Genomic DNA, 16327 nt, shown 5'->3' with positions numbered 1-16327 from the left:
GTCATTTTTTCTTTGGTGCAGAGAAAACAACATCCACTATTTACACAAAAAAATCTGAAAGGTCGACTCGTCAGACCACAATACACATTTCCACTGTGCATCAGTCCAGAGGAGCTCAAGCACAGAGACGCCAGCAGCATTTCTGAACGATGCTGATATATGACTTCCACCATGCAAAGTACCAGGGCTCAACAATTTGGGGAAAACATCTAATTGCAATTTTTCAGACTAATATTGCAACTGTGATTTACATTACGATTACTGTCAATAAATTAAAGTTTAGGCCTGTTTCTTTTTTTGGCCAAGAAGACCAGAATATCTGCTTTCTTCTGGCTTGGGGCATGACTCCTGAATGTAGTGTGCCAGACAACCAGTAAGTTGTGGTTGTGATGTCACAACACATGGAGGTTTGGTTGCCTCCGATTGGTCTCACTCATCTATAGGCAGTTCAGAAGTTCTGCGTTCTTAGGTTAAAAATGCCCACTTAAAACCTAAGACAACTTTTTTTCTGAAAAATGCACTCTTATTTTGCGATTTCAATATAAAAATGATTGATCTTTCAGTCCTACAAAGTACGGTCTTGCATTTGTGGATACAGCAACGGAAGGCAGCTGATAAGATAAAACACTACATATCTTGGTTTTTGTACTGTTTTTGTACTGTTTATATATCAATCAAAGTAAACTTATTATTCACTGCCTTCTGTTTTTATTTGAATTTTACCTACTGCCCAATATTTTTGGGAATTGGGTTTGTATATTGCAGGGTACATCACAATCACAGTGGCTATATAACTCAGGCAGCCTTACCAGTTACATCACATGGGACCCCAAACGGGATCACAATATTTACATTAAGCTACAGTAAACAGATTCCTTTATGGGCCATTCGGGTTCTGCAAAGTGTTTTTTGCCATAACGGCACATGCTATGTTGTCCTTGGTCAAGTCAAGCTGAAAGATCAATCCCAGAATTCTAAAATGTTTTTGCAAGTCAAAATAGTCAATGCATTAAAACATATAAGCATCATTCTAGACTCACTCATTTGTAGCAGCCATTGGAACATTAAGTGAAAGTCAGAGCACTTGGAACATGCAACCATACTAAAGATTAGAGGTGCAGCAAATGATTAAGTAACCAGCCAGTCCGTATACTGTATTTTTGATTAAGCCCTTAAACTCATAGTTTATCATTCAGTTATTAATCCTAAGGCTTAATATTCCGAAACTACTACTGCTGCTGCTAAAAACTAATAATTCCTCAGTAAATACTTTGTAAGGTATGGAGTTATGAGAGTAAGGAGAGGAAGTGCGGACCCACTGACAGGTCTTCAGAGTTTAACCAATTACTCTAAAACCCTGCCATGTCACTGATAATGAGTCCGTTTTGCATTGATAACATAAGTGACATCAACTATCACCGGAGCCCTACCGCACATTGCAAAACCATGGATAAAAAAATAGAGGCTACTGGCATCGCAGAATGAGGCAGCGGTCATCTTAATGCAAACACATCTAAGAAACAGCTGGGGAGACTTAAACTTCCAAAGTCTGCCACCGCTCTTTGTGAGCGAATGTTTGGGCCTGATTTTAGACTGTTAAGCTGTAACTAAAAAAAAATGCAACCACATTTCTCACATTTTGACTACCAGGCCAACTACGAGTCTGAAGCTTCAAAGTTTCAAAGCAGCTATAAATTATGTAATAAGGAAAGGTTGACTTGATTTTTTTCAGTATTTCTTACAGGACTCCATAAATTAAAGTTGAGAAGTAAAACATGCATGTAGTATAAATACAGGGTTGAAAGAGGAACCATTCAGGCTGCCCTTAAAATACCTCTGCATTTCCTTAAGAAACGTCGGCTCTTCATTTACTTTGGATGTGAATGTGCAGTACAGGCACAGGAGAGTGAGTTAGCGGTGATTTTAAATAGAACACTACAATAGAGTGAGCCAGGGAGTGGACACACCCTGCCATTTTAAACTAAATAAACTATTACTGTGGTTCAACTGAAATGAGTATAAAAAAGAGGAACAACTACTTTAACAGCTCAGATCAAGTCAGAGAGCAACATTTCATGCAAGCTATGTGAATATTAGAAAATTAATGCCTGCAATGATTAAACAGGCTTTAGATGTACTGAGGTAACCCTCACTAAGAAAGATGGTTAGGAATATTCTAGATTTCTATAAGAACAGCGTAGTTAATTGAGACAGTTTACTATATACTCCTATAGTAGTATCATAGTATCACAGATTATCCACACCACAAACTATTACACATTACTGTAAGACTACTGTAAGTGCTACAGGAGCACAACAGGAAGCGAAAATATACTATACTTTATCAAAGAGGTATTTTATAATGTTATATTCACAATATTCACGATGCAAAAGCACAGAGCCTCAAAAATCCACACGACAGATTTAAGCATAGCAATCATAAACAAATGTCTGATCAAAAAGGCCACACACTTAAAAGGACGGTTTTTAAGGGATCTTTAGTAAAGGCAATGGTTCTATTTAGAACCATAAGTTCTATTTAGAACCATTTCATGCTTATATGGTTCTTTGCATGGTGAAACTGTTCTCCAGACTTTGGGTCTGAAGAACCATTGGGCCAGATAATGGGTTATATACGGTTCTATACAGAAGCTTTTTGAAAATGGTTCTACGTAGCACCAAAGAGGCTCCTACTATTGTTATGATGTCAAGCTTGCACGAATAGAAGAACCCTCTTTGGTGCTACGTAGAACCATTTTCAAAAAGCTTCTAAACATAACCATATAGAACACATTCTTCATCAGTCTGAAGAACCATTTCATAATTCTAAACAGAAACTTTCCCAGAGAGCAAAACGTTAAAGACACACATGAACAGTGATCGAGCAGCTGCCAGCACTCGCTATAGTAAACGTAGCGTTCGTCTATCTACGCTACGTGCAGCACAAACGCTGGAATTAAAGTTGGAGAGAAAGTTGAAAGAAAAGTGAAGAGCGGAATGTCAAGCATGCAGTGAGTGAAGCTGAAAAAAAAGTTCTGCAGTTCTGAGGAATTTCTGCGGAGATCTCAGCGTTCATCGTGCTTCACTCATATCTTTTTCTCTGAGAAATCTCGAGCACGTGAAATCTGAAAGACCCTTCATCTTTACCCGTAAAGGTTTCGGGAACAGAAGCGAACCGAGCGCGTCTTTACCGATCACCAACAGCTCTAACAGCAGTGCAGGGTGTGCAGGCTAACACACACACACAGCTGCTGCTGCATGAGCAGCAACAAGTTGCTTTGTTTACCTGCAAAACTCGGCGATCCGCACTAAGTTAGTAGCCGTGCAGCCCAACTGCAACCAATGTGGCCTTCCAGCACTAAGTCCAGACTAAAGAGCTGCATTTGGAGCGCATGTGGAAACCACTCCATACCATCACTCACACCGAGCGCGCTAAAATCCACTTTCTTGGATCCAACACCGGCTCATCCCTTTGCGGAAAAAGAGGTGGCATTTCCCACAAAGCCTTGCATCCAGTCCAACAAAAAAAAACACTGCACCTAGAAAGACAGGCGGAGTGACGAGGCTGAAGTTGACTTCCTATTCGCCCGCTTCTTGTTCGAAGTTTCCCGTTCCACCTTAAATGGCTGAAGCGCCAGAAAGTAACTGCTGCTTCTTTTAAGGTAGAACGAGAAAACTCGAACAATAAGCTGGGCAATAAGAAGCTGACTTTAGCTTCGTTGTTGTGTGAATTGGAAGAGAATAAACGGAGCTTGACTTGCCTGCAGTTACTCCCTGAACAAGCCCAGATGAGGCTCTGCCATGACACAAGCCCTTCAATGTGGGCTTGTTTTACACAAAAGGCCACTGACCCACCACCTGCCGCTTCGGCTACAAAGACATGCTAACAGCACGATTCAGAAAACGTTAAACACACAAACATCCATCCAGCAGCCAAATGTGAAAGTGAACGTAGCGAACACGCGAACTTCATCTACGGGGCGTGTAGCACATTAGCTGGACTTCAAGATGAAAAGCTGGATGAAAAGTAAAAATCTGAAGCTGTAAAAAAAAACAGAAGCTCTGCTGAACTTTCACTTCGAAGTGTTTTTCGTGCTTCGACTTTTTTTTCTCCTAAAAGAGATCTCTAACATCTGAAATGACTGCTCTAACAATGACTTAAAGGAGAATCCAACCGAATTTTAAACATGTCTGCATGATTCAATGCCTGAGATGTACACCAAGTCATGCAGAAAGGTTTGCTGTGAAATGCATCATTATAGAGGAAAATACCGCCTCCGATTTGCCTTACAGTGGAGGTGATGGGAACCAGGGGTCGTGATGCTTACAGCGCAGACAGAGCCGATTTGGTTACTATCCATAAGTGAACGTACACGTGTCTTCTGTGTTTTTGTATGCAATATTGCAAGCAAGCAAAGTTATTTATATAGCGCTTTTTACAACAGGTGTAGTCACAAAGCAGCTTTACAAAACAAAAAAAAAAATCAGCATTACAAAAAGAAATCCGGGTCCAAACCCCCATGAGCAAGCCAGTGGCGACAGAGGCAAGGAAAACCCCCCTAAGAGACTGGAAGAAACCTTGAGCGGAACCAAGACTCAGAAGGGGAACCCATCCTCCTCTGGTCAATAATGGTAAATCTGGAAAAAAAAGTTTTCGTTGGGTGCTATTTTGTCTGCATGTGCCTCTCCACCTTAAACTTACATTTTTAAAAACAGGAAACATTCATAATCATTCCATGTAATCATTTTCTGTGGGGTAGCCTTTAAAACCATACACACTTCAGACGCCTGGTTCCTATCACCACCACTGAGAACAAGACTCTAGAATGGAGTTTCACATCAAACCACTCTGAATGACTGTTTACATCTGTTTACACTGACATTTTGAAAAATCTTTTGAATTCTGCTTTAATGACTGTCCAGTAGCCCCATTTAACTTGACATTTTGTGCCTTTTTGAAGTAATACCAAGACATTAGGCATCATTTCACATGCAAAAAATGTAATTTCATCCAGAGCCAAACATTTAGTTTTCAAAAAGCCTCCTACAAACAAAGCAAAGCAAAAAGTCTTGTAAGATCTGAAAGCAGCTTTTCCTCACCTTGACCTAAACACCATGAAGGCTCCTCTTAATCGTACACTGACAGGAACGTGTGTCCAACACCGGTGGCTGAGGAGTTCATACAGGAAGAATGTGGTGAGCTCAGAGCTCGATGGCCAGGCGAAACCCAGCAGGATGAGAAAGCAGCGTTTAGGGATGTGTTTCTATAGATCTCTTATCTTAGGTGCAGCGACTTTAAATGCTGCTTCCCTTCCATCACCACAGACAGACCACACTAGTGTATTTTCTTGAGGCTTGAAGGGAGTGTCCAGGCAGATGCTTAAATATTTCCCAGGAATGACTCTCCCCCCTTTACAGTGGCCTTGGGAAGTGTCCAGCAGTCTCTTAAAGTCTGTGTTTCCCAACCCTGGTCCTGGACTACACCACACACTGAACATTTTAGTGTTCGTCCAGCTCTTACACACCCACAATGTGTCTAACAGAAATGCTATGAAGGACAGTCACTACTAACTGAGTAATCTACTGAGTGTTTTGATGATTAGTTCTTTCTAAATCTATAAAAATAGACTTAACTGAGCAAGAACAAACCAAACATATACATATAGAACTGTGCAAAAGTCTAAGACCACCTTTCATGTATTTAATCTCCAATCAAAATGGCCATTATGTAGAAGTTCATTTTTCATGGAGATATTTCTTAGATTAGATATAAAATCCACTTGCATAAGTAAAAAAAACAGGAGTTTCCAAAAGGGGAGTTCAAAAAATGACTAAAAAATACAGAAAAAGTGGGGCTCATAACAACTGTGCAAGACCCGATAGACCACCAACGCTGTCCCCATCAGATACCTAAGGCTTTCATCTTTAAAAGATCGTTAAATCTGAAGCCGTTACTGAAAAAATGAAATAGATGCTCAAAAAAAAGAAAGAAAATTCACAAATCAAACTAGTTCAGATCTTAACATCACTACATGTATTTGGGATTACTTGGCTCATGAGAATCAGAAAATGAAACCAACTTCTAAGACTGAATTTTGGAGGTGAGGAAAAGTATCCTAATTTGTACTTAATGGCTGGTCTGAGTGGACAATAAATAACAAGGGTGGTCTCTGACTTCTGCACAGTAGTGTATGCGGCAATGTATGTATTATGTGCTCATACTGTAGGGAAGACCAGTAGGTGAATTTAAAATATCCATTGTCATCATGCAAACTGCCAATTAATCCTTGCCAACTTTTTGAAAAAGTTAAATTTTAATCAATACATTTTTACTGAGTTTAATCCAATTATCATGACCGCCATGTTTAGTGATGTTCAGGCAAAATCACTTAAGCAGAGGCCTGTAAACACACTTTAGGAAGCTCCTGCTAAATATTATACTTGAATGATTACACAGTGTATAAAAAAAGACAACACGTCACATATACCTTATATATTCAGATTCAAAACACCTACTGAGTTACACAGAGGAAATGAACCAGCTGCACGAAAGACGTGTCACTTTGACCATCTAAACTTATTAATATTGCATTGAATTCATTTGCAGGGATGGCCCACAATCTTCTGTGATCACACTCAAAATGAGGGGCTCTTTTTGTATAAAAGTGTTCTTGTCAAAATGTTGGAGATTAAAGTGATAGTATAACACAATCAGACAAAGGCAGTATTATGACACTGAGCTCAAAGTTGAAACATGCTTGTCCTTCATTTCCTGTTATCTTTTCTCAATATTTGTCCTAAAAATGAACAATAATCGCACATGATCATTTCCATATGGACTGGGAGATCATTTAAGGTGGAGCTCTTTAGAGTGGTCCACCTCATCCTGAAAGAATGTGAGAATGAAATTCATTTAGGTTACGCTCAGGATAGTTCTGGTTTTGCTTCTTTGGCTCAATATTGACATTCATTTTGTCCATGTCCTCTGACACTTCTTTCAGTGGAAGTGACCAAAACAAGGAAGTCATTCTTTCAGTATGACATGCCACTGGCCTAACCCAAGTCCAGATGCCTTTCAGTTCTTGAAATAAAACGCCCAAAAACTGAACCACTTTTCCACACCACTGAATTGACTGAGGTGCTTTGAATGGTGCTCCCTTTACTTGTTTGCATCATCTTTTTAATTACAGTAAATTTGCATTCCATGCCAGAAGTCTGTGTAGTGTATGTGAAACCAGGAAGGAACGCAATGTGGGCTTGTGGTAAAAGCTGCAAAACAACGTGTCTCCTCGCCAAATGAGGTCCAATTAGACTCAGCACTGAGGAAACAACCTCAGTCACGCCCAACAGCTGGATTATAAAAAACACAACAAGAACATTTGAAGAACATTTGCCTAAAACTCCACAGCCAAGTTCACATCTACTTCTTTACTGGAAAAGCATCTTGATAACAACTTAAAAAGTCCATCAATACATTCAGGCTTATGCTTGGCAGCACTTTAAATCAGTGCTAAGTGAAAGGACATCTCAAATCTGCTCTCTCTGGTCCTTAACCTTCCATTAGACACAGCAATGACTGAAAGAGGCCCTTCCTCTGAACTGCCTGTTAATCTGATAAGGTTACTGCAATGTTTCAGCTAAAAAAGCAAACATGTACGTTCTCTTTAGAAACCACTTGAGAAACACCTCATTTTTAAAGTGTTCTTTCTGTGTTTCCCAACCATTAATAAGACTTGATCTGTGCTTTGCCAGTCAGATTAACATTCATCACCAAGAGCATACAGTAGTGTCTGACTTGTTAATCTAGGGTTGGATCACTCTGGGGGAAGCAATAGTTCATTATCATTCATCTAGCTTGCTGACTTAAAATGACTTCAGCATTCGAAGAAGTGTGCAGACAAATATATGAGAAAACCTCTGCTAAGTATGCAAAGCAACTTTATACCTTTATTGTACAGTACTGTGCAAATATCAGAGGCCACCTTTCATTTATTTAATTTCCAGTCAAAACAGGCATTAAGTACAAGTCAGTCACTTTTCAGCATAAGGAAGAAAACTCAAATATATACTGGTCTCCAAAATGGTAACCTTCCAGGAGAAGGAAAGAATATCCTTATGTTTCAATGTAAGATAATGTGTAAATATTTAAGTACAAGCAATGTTGGAACATTTCTTTTGGTCCATTCATCATGAAACTTTCACACAGTGTAAAGGAGAGCTGGTGTTCTTAAAGTATGTCATAAAGTGAAAAAAAACGAAAATGCTATTTACGTGATGGTGACAGTTTTGGTGGTCTACCAGGTCTTGCATGGCTGCAAGGAGTCCCATTTTTTAAATCTTTTTTGGAACCCCAGTTTTCCTTTTTTTAACTTTTTTTTCTTACTTATAAAAGCATCTTCTATCTAATCATCTCAAAAATATCTCCTGAAAAATGAATAACTTGAACTTCATGCCTGTTTTGAGTGAAAATTCTTGAATAAGTTTAGGTCATTACCCAGGGTAGCTGTTTCCAAATTAAAGGTCAGCAGAATTGACCTTTATTTCAAAAAAACTTCTCAAAATTAAAAATGAATAAATGAGACATAATCTTTACAATATTAACATTCACTACTTGCAGTCAATTTCTGGGGCTTGGAAAAAATAACTGATCTTTTACTCAGAACAAATAAGCAATATCAGTGGTGTTAGCATGGCGTTGTAGGCCTATGCGGTAAGGCACCACACTTGTCACAGAGTTCCCTAAAATAACATGCTTCCTCATCAACTAAAACAGAGCTAAACATACAGCCGAAGCAGGATGTAAGTGCAGGCAGTATTCAAGTGTGCAGTAATTAGCGGCTAATAACTAAGAACTCATGTAAAGTAACTAGCACCTCTTGTTTTTGAAATACCATGTCCAAACTTGCAGCTTATTATAACACACTTATGCAATAACTTCAACCACAAACTTTGCATAAACTTTCTTTATGTAACAGGAAGTGGCATGACTATAACATTAAAGTGCGCTAACATGATTGTTTTTGGTGCTTATTAACAGTGCTGACGTGTTAGCCCCCCCATCCATTCGCCGCTCCTCCACATCCCTGTCTCAGTTTCAGGACTGAAACAGTACTGAGCCTATAGAGTCTGGACACAGAAAGATAAATAGCACCAGAAAACAACAACGTCTCACTGCTTGGACCTACATGTGCTACCATAACAGTTCCACTAGCCAAGCTCTGGCAGCGCTTTGTGGCACATTATAGAAATCCCTGCTGAAACACAAAAGGCTGAGCACGCCTTGTGCCTGGGTCTTTTTGCTCCTCAAGGATAACTAGACCTGTTTTGTCTTTAATGGTCATTCATCATGAGGTGAAGTGCTGGCCGTGAAGCAGTCGGCCTTGAGGGGGAGTGGGAGTCTGCAGAGCAATGACTCAGACCCACATTACAGCCCACTCCGTCAGCCAAAGGAGCACACTCTGGGGGCTAGCTAAGGAGAAGGGGGGAGAGAAGCTCCAAAGAGATACACATTCAGTTTTGTTTTTGTTCCTGTCAGTACATGGGGTCATAGATATGTTACCACACATATAAAAATACATGCATACCACATGTATTCTATTAATCTACTATATGTAACTATCTATTTGTAATAAAACCTTTCTATGTCTAACCCTAACAATATCTAACATACATGCAGGTCCATGCAAAAGTCAGAGACCACCATTCACTTACTTAATTTCTAGTCAAAACAGACATTAAGTACACATTATACATTTTTCAGGAGAGGAGATTAAATATAAAATAATCCACTTGTATAAGAAAGGAGAAAGTCAAAGGAAAATAAGTAAATCAGCAGAAGTTTCCAACACTCGAGTTCAAAAAATGATTGAAAGGTACAGAGGAAATGGGACCTGTCGCCATCGGATAAACAGCACTCTCAGAGAAAATCAGGCTCCACTCTTGCTTCAGATCTGAAAAAACCCACAGGTGTTTCTGTTATCCTTCCACTGTATGAAGACAACTCAACACTATCGGTCTGAAAGGATGTGCAGTCATATGGAAAGGTTTGAACATCCCTGGTCACTTCACATGTTTTTGTGATTTTCTAAGTGAAAATAAGTTAACACATCCTCTCCAAGGCAACTGAAATACTGAATTTTTCTGCACATTTTAGTGCACAGTGGGCCTCCTTCACCAATATTTTCACCTAAGTTTTCTCTTAAATTTGATCTTGAGAAAGGTTATAAAAAAGTCTACGTCAGATTCATGACGTGTCCTTAAACCGCAGAATAGTTTGCACCTTTGTGCTCTTGAGTTTGTGTCTGTTCTTACCTAAGAACAAATCTCAAATAAGAAAACATTGGTGAACGTCAGAATCTTCATGAAAACTGCGTAAGTGGGTTGTAAGAAGAAATCCTAAGATCGGTTGGTGAATGATTCCCAATCTCTATTTGCTTGACATAGTTTGACATACTGAAAGAAAAAAAAAAAAACGTAGAATATAAAATGTGCCATAACCTTTGACACATTTTCCCAATGTGTTAAATTCAGCAAGTAAAAAAGTTATTGTGCATTAAAATGTGCTTTTGTTTGTTTCCTGTAGAGGACGTGCACTTATTTTAACTTAAATATCTACAAAAAAATGTCATTTAAACAGGGGCGCCTAAATATGAATATGACTGAATATGACTACAGCTGTCAAGAAGCTGTTACTGAGAAAACGAATTACACGTAAAAGAAGAATGGAGTTACTCGAGTTGTGAGAGGCGGAAAATGCAACCAACTTCTATGACTGAACTTTGGAGGTGTGGATAAATATCCCTGCAGATTTCTTTGAAAAACTGAAAGCAAGCCTACTGAAAAGAAGAGAAGCTGTAATAAACGCAAAGTGTGGACACACTAAATACCGAGTTTTGATATAACATTTAGCTGATGGAGCATGAGTATAATTTTCTGTTAAATATGTTTTATTTTTTTCTCTCACTGAAAAATAAAACATCTTGTATTTAACAGCCATTGTGACTAACTAAATAAAAGAAGAGAGTTTACACAGCACTATATATACCTGTTTGGCCACTGAAGCCAGATTCTGAATTCTGAAAATGAACAAAAGCACACACGCACACACTCCCTGGTACTGCTTGGTGAACTGCTCTCCTCCTTGCCTGCGGGATCAGGCTCGGGTCAGGAGATAAACATGGGACGTGCTGATTACTCCCAGCTCCAGCAGCCCCGACGCAGGCCCCTGCAGCACGGCATCAGCTGTCAGCCCGATGACTCAGCAATGCCCTCACAACTCCAGCTCACACTCCACACTGAGATCCGCAGTGAATCCATTTTCAGGACACTGTGGATTAGGCCTGGGCATCCAAATTATAGCCATAATTATCCTTTCTTTTTTCAATATTGAACGTGTAATGCACATTTTAAAAATAAATCAGTAAAATGATTTATCATTTGAACAATTACTACTTCACTACACTGGACAGCGATGTGCGGCTTTTATTCACTGAACATGGAGAGAGAAGAACTTCAGCTTATTCATTCACAACAGCACAAAAGCTTTTTGACAGTTAGAGATCTTCACTATTGAAATTATGGAGATTAACAAAGGCAGGTTTTAAAGAAATGTCTCAGAACAAGGCCAGGGTGATTTCTGAAACAATTAGCACATTTTCTTATTAAAATTCAAGATTATTGACTACATTGATGTGGGTTTATGGCTGTTTCATCTCTTTAAATGATGTATGAAAAAGCGACTTGTGTGCTAATAGCTCCACCTGCTGGAGAAACATCAGACTGCTACACGTGCTCAAGTAAAAGTGTAAATTACAAAGTCACGTCCAAATAAGCGAGTTACAAAGCCACATGTTTTCTGTTGTTATACTGAAGGCACTCTGGAATTCAGCTACAGATGCTTGTGGGAAACCATTAAGTATTATATTTTCATAATTCTACAACGCATCTCAAGTATCAGGACACAGCTGTTCAGAAAATGCTGAGAATTTTCCTCAGACTTACACTCCAGGAAATCCCCAGCAGAGACAGTGGGGAATCTACCATAGCTTAACAGCTTATTAATTCTCTGTAAAAATTCTTTGTTTTTAACAGGAAAAAATAATTGAATAAATTGAAATGTACATATAACTTAATAATATTTAGTAAGCTGTTTAAATAATTAAAATTTTATTCATCTTTTCTAGTTCTCTATAAGTTCTTTTTCCCAATATGGCGATAATCACCTCTGAAGCACTGTCATTGGCTTGTTAGTCTTTGTCAATATCCGATCACCCTATCGCCCAGGCCTATTCAGAAGGGGAGACTGAGACAAAACATTATGTAATTGCTTTATTTTTTTTGTCAGAATCCTTTTGGTTTCTTCATAGTTGAGGAAAGCCTGAAATTGAGAATAAGCATTTTGTCATGTTTGCACTTTGTGACATTGATCAGTGCACCGATGTCTTTGCACTGTGTATAAGTATGTGTAGTACATGTAATTAGTTATATTTATCTATATTTATTGCTCTTCCTCTACTATCAACGTAAAAATCTTCAGCAGGCTGGATTGTCAGAGCCTGTCTGAAGAAGCAGAGATGTTTCTCAGTATTCTGTAGGGTTGGGCAGGATATCCACCCCCTTGTCTCGCAGTGTGTAAACAGCTGCTGCTTCACCCTCCCTCTGTCTGCTCATTACTGACCTCTAGCTGCACACACACTCACACACACCCACACAAAATGTTCCTACTTTAGAACATAGTCACTCAAATAGCAAAGCTAATGCGTTATATCTAGCAAACCACACCATAAACTAAAAACCACTTCCTTGTCTTATCATTCAAACTGAGAATTCACCTCACCACAAACCCCTGGTCATTTTGAGAGCAGCAAATGGCTTCAGGAACCATCTGTTTCCATTATCATGACCATATATAAATTTACTCCTCTTTATATAGAAGAAACACAGCGAGCATAAAAATCAGGCTGCTTTTCTGATTTCATCTTCCACTCCAGTAACTGTGCTACAGGCTGTCTGCAGGAACAACACTTCTTGTGGAGCTTATTTTTCATGTGATCACCATATTTTGAGATTATAGTTTAAATATCCAATTTGAAAAGGAAATTGGAAGTTTCTTTTGAAGTTCATTTTAAAAGTAGGCACACTTACTTGGACGCTGCAGGCTTACACTTTATTTTCTATTTATAACTACATATATTCTGCTCGTACTAGAGTAGGCTGAGGAGGTCAGCACAAAACTAACCGGCTAACAGCCTAAAGCTCTGATAATAAAAGTTTTCAAGTTTATGCCTTCACATGTCATAATGTAACGTTGTAACTTACAAAGTAAGGAATATGTTACCTGCATGACTGTTACAAGCTTAAAATGTCTGTATTTACACTAGAGGTGACATTAAAATCCCATATAGCATTAAGCTAACTACACTAGCACTAACATATCATGGTCACTAGCACAAATGAGCATTATCATAGTGTTTTTTTTGTTACACTTAAGCAAATGAATACATTTCTACGTAAAATATTGCTTAGTAATAGCACTCACTTTATGATTTTGGTTCTCAGTGTAAACAAAGCAGCTTCAGGTTTCTATCTATTCTTTCGGCACACAAGCATTCAAGCATCCCAATAATGAGGATCATCTGTGTTTATATTTATTCCTATATTTCTATCACGTTAGCATTAAAGATGACGTAACAGATCTGGCGGTTGGCGCTACCCTCCGAGCACGATCAGCAGTCCAATGACATTGCATGAGCGGCAATTCGAAAAGATGTGGTGGCGCTTCACAGGTCTTGGAGGAAGCCTGTGTTAGCCTTCGCCCTCCTAGCATTGATAGTATCGTGTGATTGGGGGAGTCCTAACTAGCGGGTGGAATTGGCGACGACTAAATTGGTCTGACAACTGGGTTAAAAATCCAAAAAAGAATATTAAAAAAAAAAGTTAACATTTTGGAGCTTTTGTTCCCAACGGCGATGACATATGGGCTGTGTGGACTGGGGAGTAAAAAATATGCTTTAAAATGGTAAGAAAAAAATGTGAAAACTGTGTTTACACAGCACATCAATGTCATTTCTAAGAAGCAAGGAAAATTCAGTTCCATCATAGGGGGTATTTAATGAGTGAGCTCAGAAAGCCAGCAGGCATGGCGGGGCAGCAGACTGAGGCAGGCAGGCGGTCGTCTGGCAGTTGGCCGGCTGTGCTGAGTCACACCTCTGGCACTGATGGGGGTTGAGAGCGGCCCAGGATCTACTCTCAAGGGCCAGGAAGTGACAGCATTCTCAGCACAAGCAGAGAGGCCACGGGACCCGACAGGCAGGTCTCCGTCACATGACATCAGCACACATCAGCGTGCCACCTGGTACACACACGTAAACACACACTGTTTACTGCGCGCTGTCTAGCCATGCAGGAGTAACGTGTAATAAATAAGGCAAGACAACAAGGGGGCTGATGACGTTGTTTCTTATGCAGTAGCAGATCGGGTTATTTATCGTTTTAAATCTGTAAGAGATGCGATTTATCAAATATGTATTCAACAAAGGTCCTTACTGAGGTCATGCCTGAGAGATTAACCCTTTAAACTCATTCAAACAAGCAGCTATTTCTCCCTTTTAATCTACTCTTCTCCTGCTACGACACAATTTTTTGTGAATTAATTTGATATGGAGAACATGAAGCCGAAGGTTTGTAGATTTTATTGTTTGTACTGTTTTGAGCAAGCAAACATATGAACAGCAGTGTACTTTACCCATCAGTCGCCTTGTACTGCACCTTGAAGAAATCAATAAATACTTAGCGATTACTCTGCACATGTTCACTCAGGAACTACCTCAGTGCATCCAACAATAAAGGCAGCATGGTGCTTATTTCACACAGTGATAGAATGTTTTCACGCAAAAGCACTCAGAAAGCTCCCGTACCTCCATTTATGTTGTTTTTCATTAGTTAACATTTGAAAATGCCAGCCAGCTACAGGTAGCATGGTCAAAATTTACATGACGAACAGATCAATAAAATTTATCTAATAAAACTCAGAACAAAAACTTGTTAGATTAACTTATATTGAAAGTTAGGAATGTTTTTCCTTTCCTGTACAGTTACTTTCCTAAAGATATGAAGTTCTGTGCTGACACCAGCGATATCAGTCAGCAGTTGGTAATTGTGAACAGCCAATTATGTAATAATTATGACAGGCCTACTGAGGTATTAATTAAAGCGTGTATATGGAACTCAGTGTTAACATTTTTCTCACTGCCATTACTATGATTAGGGTTAGTCCAAAACATTGGTTGGTCAATAACATCGACAAATATCGAAAAGCTGCAGATTTACCGTTATTGGCAAAAATACTGCCACATCGACAATTGGCTACTTTTTTGAGCTCAAGGCATCGCTGGGATTCGAACTCGCCATCTGTTGACAACAGGCAATCTTAGAAGGTTATAATACTGAGAAACACAACGTAAGCCCAACGTATCCAATGTATAACCTGTAAAACTATATGACAGCAATACAGGCTGAACTGGTGAATTTAAAAACAAAACACCATAATGCTTATGATAACAAAAACATATAAAGTGTATCCAAACTTAATATTTACAAAAAATGACATGTCACAATAGAACTATTTATGAGGAGAGCTAATGAAAAATAAGCAGGAACCAAAACCATACAGAATTCTGGGAAACTCCACATAAGCTGCAATACTTATATTATTCAATTTAATTTAATTTAACTTTAATTTAAGCCTGCTGTCTGTAAAGCACTGTCAACCAAAACTACTGGAGTATAAATTAAAATATTCATTTGAAAAGCTATACTGACCAATAATATTGCTTTTTAGAATTTTAGCCCCTTAAAATCAGTATTGGTATCAGCCACAAAATTTTCAGTCTGTCATATAACTGATGTCATAAAAATGTAATACTGCATTTAATGTTGGTATTTCTATATGGGAAATATATTGTGGTGTAAAAACCACATTTTGTGAAATTTCAGAATCACTCCTTATTTATTTTATTGGTCTTGTTCTCTCTCCTTTTAAATATATACTAAAATTGCGACATTGTAAAGTGTCATACAACACCATGAAGAACAGAATAATGAATTCAGGAGTTCATTTATGCTGTTTGAAAGCTTCAAAACTCCTGGGTTGCTCGCTGAAGCAGGGGATTTGCATGTTAGAGGGAGGACTGAGGCAGGCAATTTACTGCCATCAATTTCAGATGATGAGGAATGAAATTACTCTGCCACATGGCACAGTAAACGATCAATCTTCAGCAAATATGACGGATGCTCTCTCCCCTGGTGTACTGACAAATACTGATGTACA

General features: G+C 38.8%; 1 protein-coding gene across 5 annotated transcripts in view; it reads right to left on the bottom strand.

Moving 5' to 3' along the window:
* Positions 1-16327, bottom strand: part of psd3l (pleckstrin and Sec7 domain containing 3, like) — a 164653-nt gene that overhangs the window by 108064 nt on the left and 40262 nt on the right. For 2 of the 5 annotated variants that reach the window (XM_036595148.1, XM_036595149.1), the window contains exon 1: positions 5101-5440. The exons of the other annotated variants lie outside the window; for them this stretch is intronic. In XM_036595148.1, coding sequence (XP_036451041.1) covers positions 5101-5117 — 17 coding nt within the window. In that variant the 5' untranslated portion in view covers positions 5118-5440. Of the gene's footprint in view, positions 1-5100; positions 5441-16327 lie in introns of those variants that run through there. 5 annotated transcript variants of the gene reach the window in all.

The sequence above is a fragment of the Colossoma macropomum genome, unplaced genomic scaffold (genome assembly GCF_904425465.1).
Source record: "Colossoma macropomum unplaced genomic scaffold, Colossoma_macropomum, whole genome shotgun sequence".
Lineage (NCBI taxonomy): Eukaryota > Metazoa > Chordata > Actinopteri > Characiformes > Serrasalmidae > Colossoma > Colossoma macropomum.
Note: the sequence above shows the minus strand (reverse complement) of the source record. Positions and strands in the feature narration are given on the sequence as shown.